The 16,556-nt window shown below is 47.3% G+C and overlaps 1 protein-coding gene across 1 annotated transcript in view; it reads right to left on the bottom strand.

Annotated features, from left to right (window-relative positions):
- The window catches only part of WSCD1 (WSC domain sialate O sulfotransferase 1), a 53,112-nt gene that overhangs the window by 25,811 nt on the left and 10,745 nt on the right, over positions 1 to 16,556 (bottom strand). Inside the window, exons 2-3 of the mRNA XM_084823090.1 lie at positions 12,393 to 12,507; positions 8,229 to 8,410 (exon numbers count right to left, since the gene is read on the bottom strand). Coding sequence (XP_084679216.1) covers positions 8,229 to 8,410; positions 12,393 to 12,507 — 297 coding nt within the window. The remainder of the gene's footprint in view (positions 1 to 8,228; positions 8,411 to 12,392; positions 12,508 to 16,556) is intronic.

Genomic DNA, 16,556 nt, shown 5'->3' on the forward strand with positions numbered 1-16,556 from the left:
CACGGAGAAGCCCCGTCCTCCGTGCTCAGAAGACAAGCACAGAGAGACTGAAAAGGGGCAGGGCTGGGGGGCGTTCTGGGACGGGGAGAGCAGAGCTGCTCATACGACACATCCTATGTGTCATACGGTGGCTTCCTCTCCCGGCCAGCCCTCCCACCCCCTGCCGCTAGACAACTGAAAACGGCAGTCTAGCGAAAAAGAGCAAGGCAGGAGAGGCGCAGAAGGAACAATCCCCCCCCCCCATGCCTCTCCTGCGTTGCTCTGGATAAGTGGTCACCTCCGAGGTTGGAGGTAGCCTTTTATCTACTTAGGATTGCACCCTTAATCTCACCAATTCATTGTCAACAATTCTTTGATGAGCTTCTGCCAGGCTTTAAAAACCTGGCTGTTCAGGCGGGCATTTGGGGTGGGGTGGGTTTTTTTAGAGTAGTGTTTTTTTGTATTTTTTTTTTGTTCAGTTGAATATGTAAATTTTTTATTAGTATTGTACACTGCCTAGAGTGGCTGGGTAGCTGGCCAGATGGGCAGCTAATAAATCAATTAAAAAAATGCTTCAGTGCTACTTTTGAGCCAATTGAACAATGGATGACTGGGGCTGTTTTATTTTTGTCGTCATGAAGACTCCAGGCGGCTCCTGGAACACAGTTTAAGATTCAAGTGCCATACAGGAATCATGAGCCCCCATCTTAAATACTGGAAATAATATATTTTTTTAAAATCTAAACTTCTATTCCTATTGAAATGGCTGTGAGTTTTCTTGCATAGTCTAGATTACAGCACTGATGCAAATCCTGGGAAATTTGCCAAGATATGTGTTAGACTCTGCTGGGCGTATTATAGTCAAAACCTTGACCCCTTATTTTCAGTACCAATGAAACACCAGCTTGGCTGGCTCAAGCTAAAATTCTTCCCCACAAATAGCATCCACAGGGAACCGTAGGTTTGAGCCAAGTAAATATGACTCAGTGGTGAAATGTGATATACAAACAGAAGGCACTTTTATTTCCCATTACCTCTCGCATGAGGAAGCCTAAAGGAATACTAATAAATAAAATCCCTTTCTTTAAAAACTGATGAAAACTTTTCACACCAAACACCCTATTCTGCTTTCCTCCTTTGCACAACAGACGTTTCACAAACCACTGCATTTTGATAGAGAACAATGGTTAGATCCAAAGGCTCCCTTCTTCTAATGACAAGGGCCTTCATTGAATTGAAGGACTTCTAAGGGAGCCTTTCTGTCAGAGGAAGACTCCTTCCATTGGTGGAGGGATATATTCTTCTTAAGTTCTCATCCATGAGCAAAGTCACTGTTGGGCCTTAGGGACATAAGAGAATGTTGTTTTTGCTCTCAAAACATACCCTGTTTGCAAATGCAATTGGGAGCACATGTCCATCAAAAATGTCCCTACATTGCCGAACATGTGCGCGCTTGGATTTGCATGAATTAGGGATGTAGGAGAAATCTGAGGGGGGTGGGGTGAAATATCAGTGGATTTTTCTGGTTCAGCCCTGGTGGGTTTTGTTCCATTTCCCCTCACTGGCATTGACTACGTATGTAGCAAGTTGATCCAATATGCAGATGTTGATATTTGTTCAATGGTGGCAATTTGTGCAAATTGTATCTTGGGGGGATCTTTCCAATTCCCTCCACCCTTTGCTCAGGAAGTGCCAAAGTGGAGGATGAAATTGACGCAAAGAGCCAATTTTCACAAAATTGCCACCAGTAAAACAACAACAAACAACAACAAACAACAACAAACAACAACAACAACAAAACAAGAGAATCTGTGTATTAGATTGACTCACTATAGATCAAGTCAATGCTAGTGAGGGGAAACAGAGTGAAACCCATCAGGGCCAAACTGGAAAAATCTGTTGAGATTTCACCCCCCCCCCATTTCAAATACATCCCTATTCTACAGCTTTCCCTTCTCTTTGACTGGCTAGTTTCCTTTTCCTTTGTGTAGACCACTGGACAGGGGGTTGGAACTGCATTAAATTATATAAGTCCCACCTGCTGTCTTAAGTTATACAGCCCCAAAATACATACACTTCTTCATCTCCTGGTGGTGAAAACTAGGCAAAAATATCTTGAGAGCTCACACCAAAAGAAACCAAATGGTGCACAATTACAAGATGGGGGATATGTGGCTCAACAACACTACAAGCGAGAAAGATCTTGGAATTGTTGCAGATCACAAGCTGAATATGAGCCAACCATGTAATGTGGCTGCAAAAAAGGCAACTGCTCTTTGGGCTGCATTAATAGAAGCATAGCTTCCAAATCCCGGGAAGTACTAGCTCCCCTCTACTCAGCACTGGTTAGGCCTCATCTGGAGTACTGTGCCCAGTACTCCAGATGACACAGGAGTACTGGAGAGGGTTCAGAGGAGGGCAACAAAGATGATCAGAGGACTGGGAACAACACCCTTTGAAGAGAGACTGAAAGAACCGGGCATGTTTAGCCTTGAGAAGAGAAGACTGAGGGGAGATAGGATAGTGCTCTTCAAGTCCTTGAAAGGTTGTCACAGAGAGGAAGGCCAGGGTCTCTTCTCGATCATCCCAGAGTGCAGAACATGGAATAATGGGCTCAAGTGACAGGAAGCCAAATTCTGGCTGAACATCAGGAAAAACTTCCTGACTGTTAGAGCAACACGACAATGGAACCCATTCCCTAGGGCAGTGCTGGGCTCTCCCACACTGGAGGCGTTGAAGATGAGGCTGGCCAGCCATCTGTCAGGGACTTTGACTTGGATTCCTGCATTGAGCAGGGGTTGGACTCGAGGGTCTTGCAGGCCCATTCCAACCCTACTATTCTATGGTTTTATGATTCTATGAAATGCCCTTAAAATACCCTTACGTCGCAACGTCACCAAAGACTACTGACTATAGCTCTATCTATGCTTACATGGGATTTTACTGTGACCTTTGGACCTTGCTGACTCATTATTTGTGCTTGTTCTATGGTTCCCTGAGTGCAGAACAATAGCCATGGTTCAAACTGATAGCTGTGTGCCCATGGTTTAAATAAAAGAACTACGGGGAAAAAGATCTGTTCCTTGAAAGTGCCCATCAATGGTTGATAGCAGACAGAGCAGGAACACAGGTCACCTAGTCTGGCTTCTTCTCCACTGTGGCGAGATATCTTGTATTTGTACTTAGTCTGAATGGGTACCTATACATGTACATTTACAAAGGCAAATGTTACCCAAATTGGTATCCTCTTTTATCCTCAGTGTTTGGTGATGCAGCCATGGCCACCCTACTCACAATGGGGATCAACGCCCTCCATCGTTCCCCTGACATCCCTCCCCTTCATGGCCTTTTAATCCAGCTCCACCACTTTCCTTTGCTTCACTGTTGCTGCCTAAAGAGTGTCTGTCACCATGGGAACCTGAGAAACATAGTGTCAGAGTACTGACACTTCCAGTAATATTCAATCTACAAACAAAAGTCCATCTCTTGCATTCAAGGCGAAAGCATACTGGAGTGGAAGCCCAAGACGCTGGTAAAACAATCAGCTCTGCTTCGATCTGATGCGAAGAACCAATTCCTTCACCACTGGCAGAGGCCAAAATAGAAGGGTGGCCATAAGAATTGCCAAGGTGTCATGGCTGACTCTTCATGCAAGCGCTGAGACTTTGCAGCCAAGTGGTTGTTAGACTGTGCTTTTGGATCTCTTAGAATTGGTTCCAAATGCAGGACAAGGTGGGACTTCTATATTCAGAAAGAATATGGCCCGCATTACCAAATTAAAAGGATAAGCAACCAATGTTGTAGGGGACCCAAAGCTTGTGGGGTCGAAGTACTGAGACTTCTCTCATTAGCAGGGATGATAACATCATCTGCACCCCCCCGCAGACTTTCCTATTCCCTCGGAGCTTAGCTGCGGACCTCGCAGTGGCTGAGGGAACAGGGGATGGATTTTCTCAGCAACAATATATAATCTTCCCCTGTTGTAATGCAAAGTATCTGGGGTGGCTTGGTCTTCAATGGGAGATTAAGACCCGTTATCATAGAATCATAGAGGAATCGTAGAATAGTAGGCTTGGAAGGGGCCTATAAGACCATCGAGTCCAACCTCCTGCTCAATGCAGGAATCCAAGTCAGAGCATCCCTGACAGGTGGCCGTCCAGCTTCACAGAATCATAGAATAGTAGGCTTGGAAGGGCCCTATAAGACCATCGAGTCCAGCCCCCTGCTCAGTGCAGGAATCTAAGACAAACGACCTGCTCCTGGTGAAGATGATGACCGCTACAACTGATGTGTTGTCTTTGATATAAAATAGTACTCTCTGGTGTGGGACAAGTGTTGGGAATATTGCAGCCTCGTCTGCAAGTTACTGGAAGGGAGCAGCATTGCAATGAGTTAGTGCAGTGGAATTTTGACCACTGCTAGCCTTAGGATCTCTATGGCCTACAGTGTGGTTTCCTGTGATTTCTTCATTTTGCTCCTCCCCTTCCTCCCCTTCCTCCCCCCCTCTGATTTCCACCTTTGCTGGGAGCACATATGCTTTCTATCTCACTCCAGCAGGTGTAATGGAACACAAAATGGAATCCCTTGTGTTCTCTCACAAGCACAGCAGCTGGCAGAGATTCCTCCTGCCAGCATTCCTGGGATAGATGGTGACCCTGGCAGTGACAGAGCGCTGGAGGGGGGCTTGCTGGATGCTCGGTGCAGACGCAGGGAGCGGTGACAGATGGAGGGCACCGAAAGGAGGCGCTCTGCTCGTTTGGTGCTAAAACAACGGTCACGTCCCGAGGACCCAAGGGAAAGAGGGAGGATCTCTCCATAGCCCATAAGTTCAGAGTCTTCCCGTGGTTCGTCTTCAAACGGGGACCAACGGCCTTACCTGGAGCTTAGGCTACTCTTCTATCTATCCCCAGTGCAGTTCCTTGCTTAGTCACTAGTGATTAGTATCTGTAAGAGTCATAAAGTAATAATGGAATAAAGCCTTGGAAAGAATCCTCGTCATCTGTGTCCTGAGTTGGCAATTGGAGGGGACTGCAAGAGGCAGCTAGGGCACTCCTGACTGGTGGCTCCAATGTCTGTAGGCAGTGAATCAGCTCCAGGTTTCAGTCAGAATCAGTCAGGACTCTAAAAGAGCTATTGAAGTGGTGGAGGCCCAAGTGCCCATAGCGACTCAGAGTGCCTTTTACCAACTTCCATTGGTTCACCAACTATGGCATCTCCTGGACAGGGATAGCTTGGCCACAGAGGTTCAGGCATTAGTAACCTCAAGACTGGATTACTGCAACGTGCTCTATGTGGGGCTGCCCTTAAGGCTCCTCTGGAAGCTGGTACTAGTGCAGAACACAGCAGCTTGGCTGTCGTCGGGAGCTGTCTTTTTTCAGCATGCAACTGCTTTGCTGAGAGAACTGCACTGGCTGTCTGTTCACTACAGGGCCATGTCTTAAGGTTTTGGTACTCGTGTACAAAGCCCTAAACAACTTGGGACCGGGATACCCAAGAGAGCACCTTCTCCCTTACCAACCTGCCCCATCACTGAGGTCATCAGAGGGCATGCTCCTGGTGGTTCCACATGGATCCATGGCCTGAATGGAGTCCACCAGTAGAAGAGCCTTCAGTGTGGTGGCCCCATTCCTATGGAACTCTCTGCCCCTGCAGGTCAGGCAGGCACCAACACTGTGCTGCTTCCAGCACCTCCTGAAAACAGCTCTCTTCCAGGAAGCCTTCCTTAACTGACTAGCCACAGTTTTCATTGGTATTCTGTTTTTAAAAGAGCAATTTTAATATGGTGTTTTCATTATTTCACCTTTTATGTCCACCTCTCTGGGATCTGTTTTAGATGGGGAGCCATATCGAAATGTTGTAAATAAATAAATAAATACATACATACATACATACATAAACACCCCAGACATGCAATCCCAGCCACATTTGCTCAGAAAGCAGTCACACAGGGGCTTACGCAGTATGTTTAGGTTTAGGCCTGCTGTCTAAGTCAACTGAAGGCAAAGAAACTCTTGAGTGCAATAGCTATCTGCTAGCAGCAAATATCATGCATTTACTAAGAAACTTTGTCATGCCGCCTGCTGTTTTTTAAAGCCTGCACTGAGAACACGATAGCTGTTCTTCAAGGCAGGAAAGGAAAGCTGTGGGCAGAAATGACATATGCTTCGATGAACTGGTGCAGGTAACTGGAGGGACTTGGTACAGAGCGCTTATTTACTTCTGGTGTAGCCAGACGTTTCACCTCCCAATATGCACATCACACAGCTAACCGCTTGCATTCTCCCTAAAGAATCCCTTCCAAAGTCTTCAGCGTTTCAGTTCCATGTCATAGATATAGACTCATAGGGTTGGAAGGGGCCTATAAGACCCTCGAGTCCAAACCCTTGTTCCACGCAGGAAGCCTGATTCACAGGCAGTCTCCCATCCAAGTACTAACCAGGGCTGACCCTGCTTAGCTTCCGAGATCAGACGAGATCGGGTGCATCTAGCCCCTTTGCTTGTCTTTTAGTTCTTGCTGCATATTCCTTCTCAGATCCCCATCTGCACTTCCTCCAAAGCTCAAAGGGACAATCTTCGATCAACCCAGGGCCATCACACACATCCATCCCTTAGGTCAGTGGTGGGAAACCTGCAGCCCTCAACCTAATATCATCTGGCCTTGGACTCATTTCAAAAGACCTCGGCAAGTGATCAGCTTGGACAAGAGTGATCTGCCTTTTCCCTGGCAATACATTGGGAGAAGGAGGAGGAGGAAGAGCTTTCAGGAAGAAAGGGGGAGAGAGAGGTGGGGTGACAGAAAGTCATAGAAAAGGGGTGGCCCCACTCACTTTTAGCTCTGACCCTGCCCAGCACTAGCTTCAGCCCCACACATCACTGGAATGCAGCCTGCAACAGATTACCCACAAGGGAATATGGCCCTGAACAGGGGAAAAAAAGGAAAAAGGTTGCTCACTCCTCCTTGAAGTGCCTTACAATTAGGGCTGTTGGAGAAATCCACAACAGAACCAAGTGAGTTCAGATTTTCATGGATCTGACCCACGGATTCCACAGCGGACTGTCTTATCCCCTGTCGGGTGGATTCCATGGACTTGTGGACCAGTTTTCTAATTTTCCCAAATTTTGCTGTAGAAAAGTACGCATTAAAAAAATAAAAATGGCCAAAAATGTGCATTTACCTTCTAGGCTAATGCACATATTGGGGGGATTTGCACATTTTCGCATGAGCAAATTTGCGCAAATTTAGAAACAAAACAATCCGATTCTGTTGATGGGCAGAGGATGGAAGGAAATGCACCTGACAATCTGTGAAACAAAAACAGAACATATTTCACACGATCTATACATCCCTAACTACAACGAACGGATTCATTTTAGTTCTGGGACCATCTAGGTGTATTCTTGTTAGGTGCTCCATACTCCCCTGAGCAGTCTCAAGCTGTGAGGGCAGCACTGTTAGATTTAATTGTCCTTGGACAAGAGAACCCAGAAGACTTATGCTGTCTTTGAAATGTCTCCTTCATTTACAGATACAAAAGCAGAGCATAAGTCAAGGGTAACAGGCACTCCAACAAGACAGAACATCCTCTATAGAGCAACTTGGGTATCCTCTCAGGCTCCTTCACAGGTTTCCACTAATTCTAGCTGGATACTTCCAATCTCTCTCTCTTTTCAAATCCCCAGCACACATGCATTTCCCTCTTCTCCTCAGCTGGAAGACTGTCAGCTTCCCTATGTTCAGAAGAGTATCTCAACCCAAAACATAGAGAGACTCCAACTATCAAGAGACACGTCATTTCATTTATTACATTTTGATACTGCTGAATATACTGCTGGAGGTCTCTGGGTAGTTTACAAGGAGACGGTCTCCCAATGATGGGCTCCCATTGATGATGCATCAACCAACCACCCTGGACCATTAACCAGCCCTCTGCCTTAAAAAGGAATAGTCAGCTGGTAGTCTATAACATTACCAAGGGAAGAAACTTTGGGAAATCTAGTGTGATTACTTAATAACTGTCGATCATGTTCTTATAGTACCCCAGACTCCTTCAAACTGGCTGCACTCTTGTAGAAAGTAGCCCACTCTGGGAGCGGATCCTGGAATAAATATCCCGGGGATCCATCCAATGGGTTGTGCAGCCCTACCTGATCCCTGCTATCTTTGGAATGAAAGATACCAGGGCAGCATGCATTCCACTCCCTGTCCCTGCTGGGGGGAAATGCTCACTTTGGAACTTTACATCACTTACGATTTGGTCCAACCCATGGCTCCTCCACCCGATAGACAGAGAGCCTATTGATGCCTCCACAGATGGTTCCTTTCTCTCCTTTGCATTCATTGTTGCACTCTTCCTGCTTTGCAACAGCCACTGGTAACTTGTTCCCACAATAGCATTCTGCTCCATACTCCAAGCCAGCATATGAATAAGCCCTGGACAAAACCAAAAACACAATTTCTCAGTAAGCTGAAATCTGTCTGTCTGTCTGTCCATCTATCATCTGTCTGTCTGTCTGTCTGTCTATCTATCTATCTATCTATCTATCTATCTATCATCTGTCTATCTATCTATCTATCTATCTATCTAAACTATCCATCTATCATCAATCTATCATCTGTCTGTCTGTCTGTCTGTCTGTCTGTCTGTCTGTCATCTATCTATCTGTCTATCATCTATCTGTCTATCCATCAATCATCTACCTACATACCTATCATCTATCTACCTGTCTATCAACTAACTATCTGTCTATCATCTTTCTATCTGTCTGTCTGTCTGTCTGTCTGTCCGTCCGTCCATCCATCCATCCCTCCCTCTCTCTCTCTCTCTCTCTCTCTCTCTCTCTCTCCAGGTTTACTACAGCAAATTCCTAACCAGTACATTATGGTATTTGCTATAGTATAAGGCAGGGGTAAGCAACCTGGTGTCCTCCAGATGTTTTGGACTGCATCTTCCATCCACCACAGCCAGCATCACCAATGGTCATGGATTATGAGAATTGTAGTCCAAAACATCTGCAGGGCACTGTGTTGTCTATACCTGGTATAAGAGCTATATGATTAATCATCTTCAGAGTATTATGCTGTAGGTCCAGCCATGCATATTGTTTTGAATGCTTCGTTCTGCTCTACATAGCACTAATAAGACCACATGTGGGATAATATATTACATTCTGTGTACACCCAGAAGGATGCTGACAAACTCAAAAAGACCCAGAAGAGAGCTGCAAAGATGATAAAGCACCTAGAAGTCAAATTCTCACAGCAAGGCTGAAGCATATTGGCAGGTTTACTAAGAATGCTTCCAAAATTCTTCTCATCTGAATCCCCCCCCCAGGTTTGAGAGATTTGGATCACCTGGGCCCCATCTACATGGCACCACTTTTACCCTTCACTCCACCACAACTGTGCAGCATTGCAGCTCCAAATCAGCTTCTGCTGCTATTGCTCTCGCGATTTACTGCGGGCTTCCCCAACAGACTCTGCCATGCCCTTTCTTGCCATTATGCTTTAAAGTGCAGCTGTGCAGGCCTGTGAGTGTGGCGCTGCAACATTTCAGTGGCTGTTTTGTATTTTAGGGGTTCATTGCACTGGCATTCGGCCCCTCGAAATCCATGGTGGAACGGCCTGCCCCACCCCTGTGGATTCCCCCTGGGATGAGGCTTACCTGGGGCGGATGTTCCAGACAGCAGTGGGTCCAGCGGCAGCGGTGGCGGCGGCTGGTCTTTCGACCGGCTGCCGCGGCCGCCATTGCCATCTGCCCTTTGCCATGATAGGCTATGTAAGTATTCATGTAGCCTATCACGGCAAGCTAAGAAAAAAAACCCCAAAACCAGCGTACGCAAATGGCGGTGGCTATGGCGGCCGCCATTTGCGTTCCCTTTTTTTCGCAGTTTTAGCCTACGTAAATATTTATGTAAGCTATTACGGCGAAAAAACCGGCAACACTAATAGCATAATGGGTTCTATTTGCGTTCCATTTCCCCCCCGCCGTAATAGCTTACGTAAATATTTACATATGCTAAAACGGCGAAAAAAAGGAACGCAAATGGCGCCCGCTACGCCATTTGCGTTGCCCTTTTTTTGCCGTAATAGCTTACGTAAATATTTACATAGGCTGAAACTGTGAAAAAAAGGGAACACAAATGGTGGCCGCCGTAGCCGCCGCCATTTGTGTACGCTGGTTTTTTTTTTTTCTTCTGGAAGGAAGGCTGCCCAGTGGCCAGATTTCCAGCTGTGGGTGGCCCCGGCCGGTGGCTCCACAGAATCTCGGCGGAGCAGAGCCAGCTGGAGAAGGATTTCGGGGGAAGGTGCGGAGTGCCTCCCCCCCACCGCAAATCGCCTTGTTGAAAAGGTAAGTGACTTTCGTACATCCCTACCAAATTTACCAAAATTCACGCAGTTCTTCATATTTGAGGCGGAAAGAACGTGAGATTGAAGGGGAAAAGAAAGGATGTAGGAGAACATGGAAATGACAGATTGGTCTATCCAGGCCCAGGTCTTCGAAGGAGTAACTAGAAGTCTGAGTTTGAACTCCTGTGTCTTCAACCATGGGATGTCAGAGGAATCCAGCTGAGGGGAAGAGCTCAGGGCATTTCCACCTGCACAGCCCCTGGACGCCAGTTCGCAGATCCCTGAGCTGGCCTGACTTGGTGCACAAGCCTGTGGTTCCCCACTTTTTTTTTTAAGTGCAAGTCATGATTTCTGCAAAATCATGGGTATTAGTATTTATAGAAATGGTGATTTCTGTAAAATGGTGGCCACAAACAGTGCAATTTGTGCAAAATTGCAGGTGTGAATGGTCAGTGTGGTGTAGTGCATAGAGTGTTGGACTGGGAGTCAGGAGTTCTAGTCCCCACTCGGCCATGGAAGCTCACTGGGTGACTTTGGGCCAGTCACAGACTCTCAGCCCAATCCACCTCACAGGGTGGTTGTTGTTGTGAGGATAAACTGGAGGAGGACTACGTACACCACCTTGGGTTCCTTATGGAGGAAAGAAGGCAGGATTTAAATGCAATAAAATAAATAAATAAATGTGCACCTGCAATTTTGCACACATTGCACTATTCACGGCCAACATTTCGTGCAAGTCATGATTTCCGTGAATATTCATGCCCACAACTTTGTGCAAATTGTGACTGATGGGAAAAAAAAAGGTGGGGAAGTTCCTGACTTTGGGGACCTGACTGGCCACTTGGCCCACAAATGCTCGCTGAGTTGAGGGCACCGTGGGGATTCCGTTGAGCCAAAAGCAACCAGGCTTTCCCTGCGATGGCCATCCCTACTCAGCTAGGGATGGCGGAGAATTTCTCCCCGAAACTTCGGGGGGCCGAGCGCCAACGTGTTCGGCCCCCTGAACAAGTTTCGGGGAGAAATCCTCCACACCCCCCCGCACCCCGCACCACCCCCGGGACGGGACTTACCTTCACCGAATGTCCCTCCCAGTGGCTGGTCCGGCCGGCGGTTTGGTGGGTGTTCGAGCGGGGCGGGAGCGGAAGCCGGTCTTTCGACCTGCTGCCGCCGCCATTGCAATGAAAGAAGAAAAAAAAAAAGCCCCCTGATAGGCTACGTGACGATTCACGTAGCCTATCACGGCTAGATTTCCAAAGTCAGCCGTGATAGGCTACGTGAATCGTCACGTAGCCTATCACGGGTGACTTTAAAAAAAAAAGAGTGTACGGATAATGGCGGCCCCCATAGGGAGCCGCCATTCCCGTTCCTTATTTGGTCGCTGTAGTTAGCAATGCTATTTGCGTTGCCCTTATTTTCGCCGTAGTCTACGTAAACATTTACGTAGACTACAGCGACTAAATAAGGAATGCGAATGGCGTCTCCCTATGGGGGCCGCCATTCGCGTACGCGCTTTTTTTTTTTTAAAGTCACCCGTGATAGGCTACGTGACGATTCACGTAGCCTATCATGGCTGACTTTGCAGATCTAGCCGTGATAGGCTACGTGAATCGTCACGTAGCCTATCAGGGGGCGTTTTTTTTTTTTACTTTCGCGTTCGCGGCCGGGCGAGGCGAGGCGCCTCCTCCCCAGCCTGAATTTCGGCCGGGTGAGGCGGGAAGCCTCCCCCCCCCGGCCTGAATTTCGGCCGGGCGAGGCAGGAAGCCTCCCCCCCCAGCCTGAACTTCGCGGGGGGAGCAGCGAAGCGCCTCCCCCCCACCGCGAACGGCCTTCGATGACAGGTAAGTGACTTTCGTCCACCCCTACTCAGGACACACATTTTCATGTTTGTTTATTTGTAAATACAAATTCTCAGACTGATGTGGACACTGGACAGAATGGACTTAAGACTGGATAGATGTGGAACAGACACAGTCTGATTTGTCCAGACTAGACAGGAGAAAAAAGTGCAAAGAAAACAAAATTTTATATATATATAGAGAGAGAGAGAGAGAGAAAGAGATTTTACCTCTCAGCACAAGCTTCCTGGCAGTGCGAAATTGTCATTTTCCTCAAGTCATAAAACACAGCACCTTTCAGAGTCCTCTCTCTGGAATCATCACTGAAGCATCCGAGGTAAGTACCTTGAGTATATGAAGACGGTACAAACAGTCAGAAAGAATCTTGTAGATGGGGACATTTGAGTGCAAAACTCCAGGGCTCTCCTTCATATGGAGCAGCCTGCTCTTTCACGCAGGTAATAGCAGCAGCATCATGTTCTGCAAGCGGGGACCATAAAAATGTTTGGCGGCAGTAGGAACAGGACCGCCTTGTTGTGAAGGGCTGAATTAGATTTAACCAGAAACTTGTGGCTGGGGAAGGGCTGGCCCTACCATGAAGCAGAGTGAGGCAGTTGCCTCAGGCGGCAGATGCTGGGAGGTGGCAGTAAGGTGTTGGAGGAGAGAGCTGGGTGCCATGCAACCTGCTCTATCGCCCCCCAAGTATGTTTTATGAGGTGGTCTGGGGGTCCTTTTCTTCCTCTTCCCCCCCCTTTCCTTAAAAAAAAAATGAAACTGCATGGAGCACCTATCAGTACAGCTGTCACACGTTTGGGAAAAGTCCCTGGACACATCACGAAAGCCTTTGGGCACCCATCTTTCTTCTCATGTAGTGACCTTGTAATGGCACTATGTCATCACATAACAAGGGATGGCGGAGAATTCTGCCACGGACTCCAATGAGGCTGAATTCCAGGGAATTCAGCCTCCAGAGTCCGTGGCGGAACGTTCCCACTCACCTCCGCCTCCCGCTGGATCATCGCAGAGCCGAATCCTCCTCACCGGTGGTTCCATTCCGCAAACAACACGGCCGCCATTGCCATCCATATCGCTGCAGATGAGAAACAGGAAGTGATCCGGACGCAAATGGCATCCGCTAGGCCAGTTGTGTCCCTGTTTCTTCTTGCGATAGGCCACGTGTCTGTATTTACGTAGCTATTTACATAGCCTATCTCATGTAAAAACAGGGACATTTTAGCACGCGATAGGCTACGTAAATAGCTACGTAAATACAGATGCGTAGCCTATAGCAAGAAGAAACAGGGACGCAAATAGCATAGCGGATGCCCTTTGCATCTGGATCACTTCCTGTTTCTCATCTGCACTGATACGGCATGGCAATGGCGGCCATATCGCTTGCGGAACAGAGCTGTCTGGCAGCTCCACAGACTCACCGCGGAGCAGAGCCAGCCAGCAAGGATTCCGGGGGGGAGGAATGGATTGCCTCCCCCCATGGACCCCCCTGCGGAGCCCAGGTAAGGGGATTCATACATCCCTACACATAACAATGTTTCAGGGGCTTCATTAGCCCCATTTCCCTAACATATGGAAGTCCCACTCGCCAAGCCCCTGCCCCCGCTCACCCCCTGCCTGCACTCATTGAACGGCCTGTACTCACCCCAGTGGCCTCGCTGAGCTTCATGATTGCCATTTTTTTGAGAAATTAAACGGCGACCACAAAAATGCAACTTTGCATATGCGTATGCAAATACACTAATACACGCATTCATAAAATGTGCATTTTTGGCCATGTGCAAATGTGCACATTTTGTGATCGCCATTTTATTTTTCGAAAAATGGTGAGTGCGGATCTCGATGAGGCCACCAGGGTGAGTGTGGGCTGCTCGCCGAGCGCGGGAGGGGCCCGAGCACAGTCCAAGGACCGGCAAGCAGGGGCAAGCTTGGGCGGGCTCCCAAGGAACCCAGACAGGGGTGGGTTCGCACATCCCTATAATGCCACAGCTTCGTTTTTAAAAAAGAGAGAGAGTGAGAGAAGAATACAAAGACAAAAGTCCTCTGATAACCTCATGAAATAGTTAGTATGTAATGTACTCATCACCACCTGAATCCTGGAGAATCTCTGCCCCTTCAGTCAAATGTCCTGGGATACCTCCCCACCCCCCCATACACACTCCTTTGTTTTATTTGAAGATCTGGCAAAGGTGGGTGGGGGAGAGTACTAGTTTTCACACACAACTTCTTCTGCCTTTCTCTTGGTTTGATTCAACCAAGAGGGGGGTCAGTCTGATAGCCACCCTCTTGAATTCTGCTGAACATGTTCACCATCCATACAGCAGGGATAGTTTAGAAATTCAATTTGTTGAAATTCAATTTCAATTCAATTTTCTTACAGATGTACACAGTTCATATCACCTGGAACCAAACACAGATCTAAATGCAATTTGAGGTCAGAAATATATATTTTATTTTATTTATTAAATGTATTAATCATGGTTTAATTAATTAATTAAATAAATTAAAATTAATTAATAAAATTAATTTTATTAATTAAATGTATTAATGGTCACCCAGCCACTCTGGGCGATGTACAAAGCATATAATAAAACAGTTTAAAACAATAAAATTCTACAATAAAAACATTTTCTAAAATACCCTAACCCACCCCAAATGCCTGCCTGAACAATCACATTTTTAATGCATGGCGGAAGCTCATTAAAGAGGGGGCATGGTGGAGTTCCCTAGGGAGGGAGTTGCAGAGAGTGGGGGCCACCACAGAAAAGGCCCTCTGCCTCGTCCCCACCAGCCTAGCTGTCCTGGCTGATGGGACAGAGAGAAGGCCATCCGAGGCTGATCTTGTTAAGCAGCCTGTTTGGTGCTGCTGGAGGCTGGAACCATACCTTAAGATAGGCTGGGCCGGAACCATACAGGATTTTAAAGGTCAAAACCAAGACCTTGAATTTGGCCCGGAAAACAACTGGTAACCAGTGCAACTCCTTCAGCATTGGAGTGATGTGATCTCGCCGGCGGCTGCCTTTAATCAGGTGAGCCGCTGCATTCTGTACCAGCTGCAGCTTCCGAACCGTCTTCAAGGGTAACCCCACGTACAGCGCATTACAGTAGTCTAAACGAGAGGAGACCAGGGCATGTACTACCGATGGGAGCAGATGGTCGGGAAGGAAGGGGCACAGCCGCCGTATCAGATGGAGTTGATACAGCGCTGTCCGGCTCACAGCTGACACCTGAGCCTCCATGGACAGCTGAGAGTCCAAAATGACCCCCAGGCTGCAGACCTGGTCTTTCAAGGGTAGCTGTACCCCATTCAACACCAGGTCAACATCCCCCAACCTCCTCTTGTCTCCCACCAAAAGTACCTCGGTCTAGTCAGGGTTCAGCTTCAGCTTATTCTTCCCCATCCAGCCACTCACCGTCTCCAGACATTTGGACAGGGATTCTCCGGCCAACCTTAGTGAAGATTTGAATGAGAGGTAGAGCTGCGTGTCATCCGCATATTGATGACACCGCACCCCAAACCTCCTGATGATAGCCTCCAGCGGCTTCACATAGATGTTAAATAGCATCAAGGAGAGGATGGAACCCTGTGGCACCCCACAAGTGAGTGGCCACGGGTCCGAAACCTCTTCTCCCAGTGCTACCCTCTGGTACCTGCTGGAGAGGAAGGACCGGAACCACTGCAATACGGTGTCTCCAATGCCCAACCCCTCCAGGCAGTCCAGGAGGATACCGTGGTCAATGGTATCAAAAGCCACTGAGAGGTCGAGGAGAACAAGTTAGGAGCATTCACCCCTATCCAGAGCCCTGAATATATTTCCAAGCTTGCAATGCATCCTGTAAAACAATGTGTCAATTAACATGCAAACATATGAAAAATGCACATGTTTGAAAATTGTGTACATTTCTACAGTGTGCACAAAGAGGCTTTGGTCAATGGGTGTGTGGTTGCAAAGTGTGTGCATCTGAAAAATGCATGCAAAAACACATACACATTTCTGTGTGTGTGGACTGGACACCCTTCTGCCCCCTCATGGAACTAGGATGGAACGAGGTTGATGGTGGAAAAATGGGAATGTTGATGTGATTGAGCTTGACAGATTTTCCGATCCCTACCATACAGTCTAACATTAAGCATTTTCTTTGACATCTGCAATGATGGGCTACATTTTTAAAATAATGTATATATTTAACTTCATATGTCAAACTGCAAAGGATCTGACATATGTGTAAGGAATATACAGAGTGCTTTATAAATGCACAGCTACATTTATCTGGCCAATCTGAACCACGACAGATAAAAAAAGTACATGAAAATATGAATCCCGAAGCATTAATACTAAGTGGAGTCACCAAAGGCTATAAGGATGATATGTGATTTGAGT

Source organism: Heloderma suspectum, chromosome 16, assembly GCF_057233095.1.
Source record: "Heloderma suspectum isolate Gila_16-S chromosome 16, 16-S_ref, whole genome shotgun sequence".
NCBI classification, from domain to species: Eukaryota; Metazoa; Chordata; class Lepidosauria; order Squamata; family Helodermatidae; genus Heloderma; species Heloderma suspectum.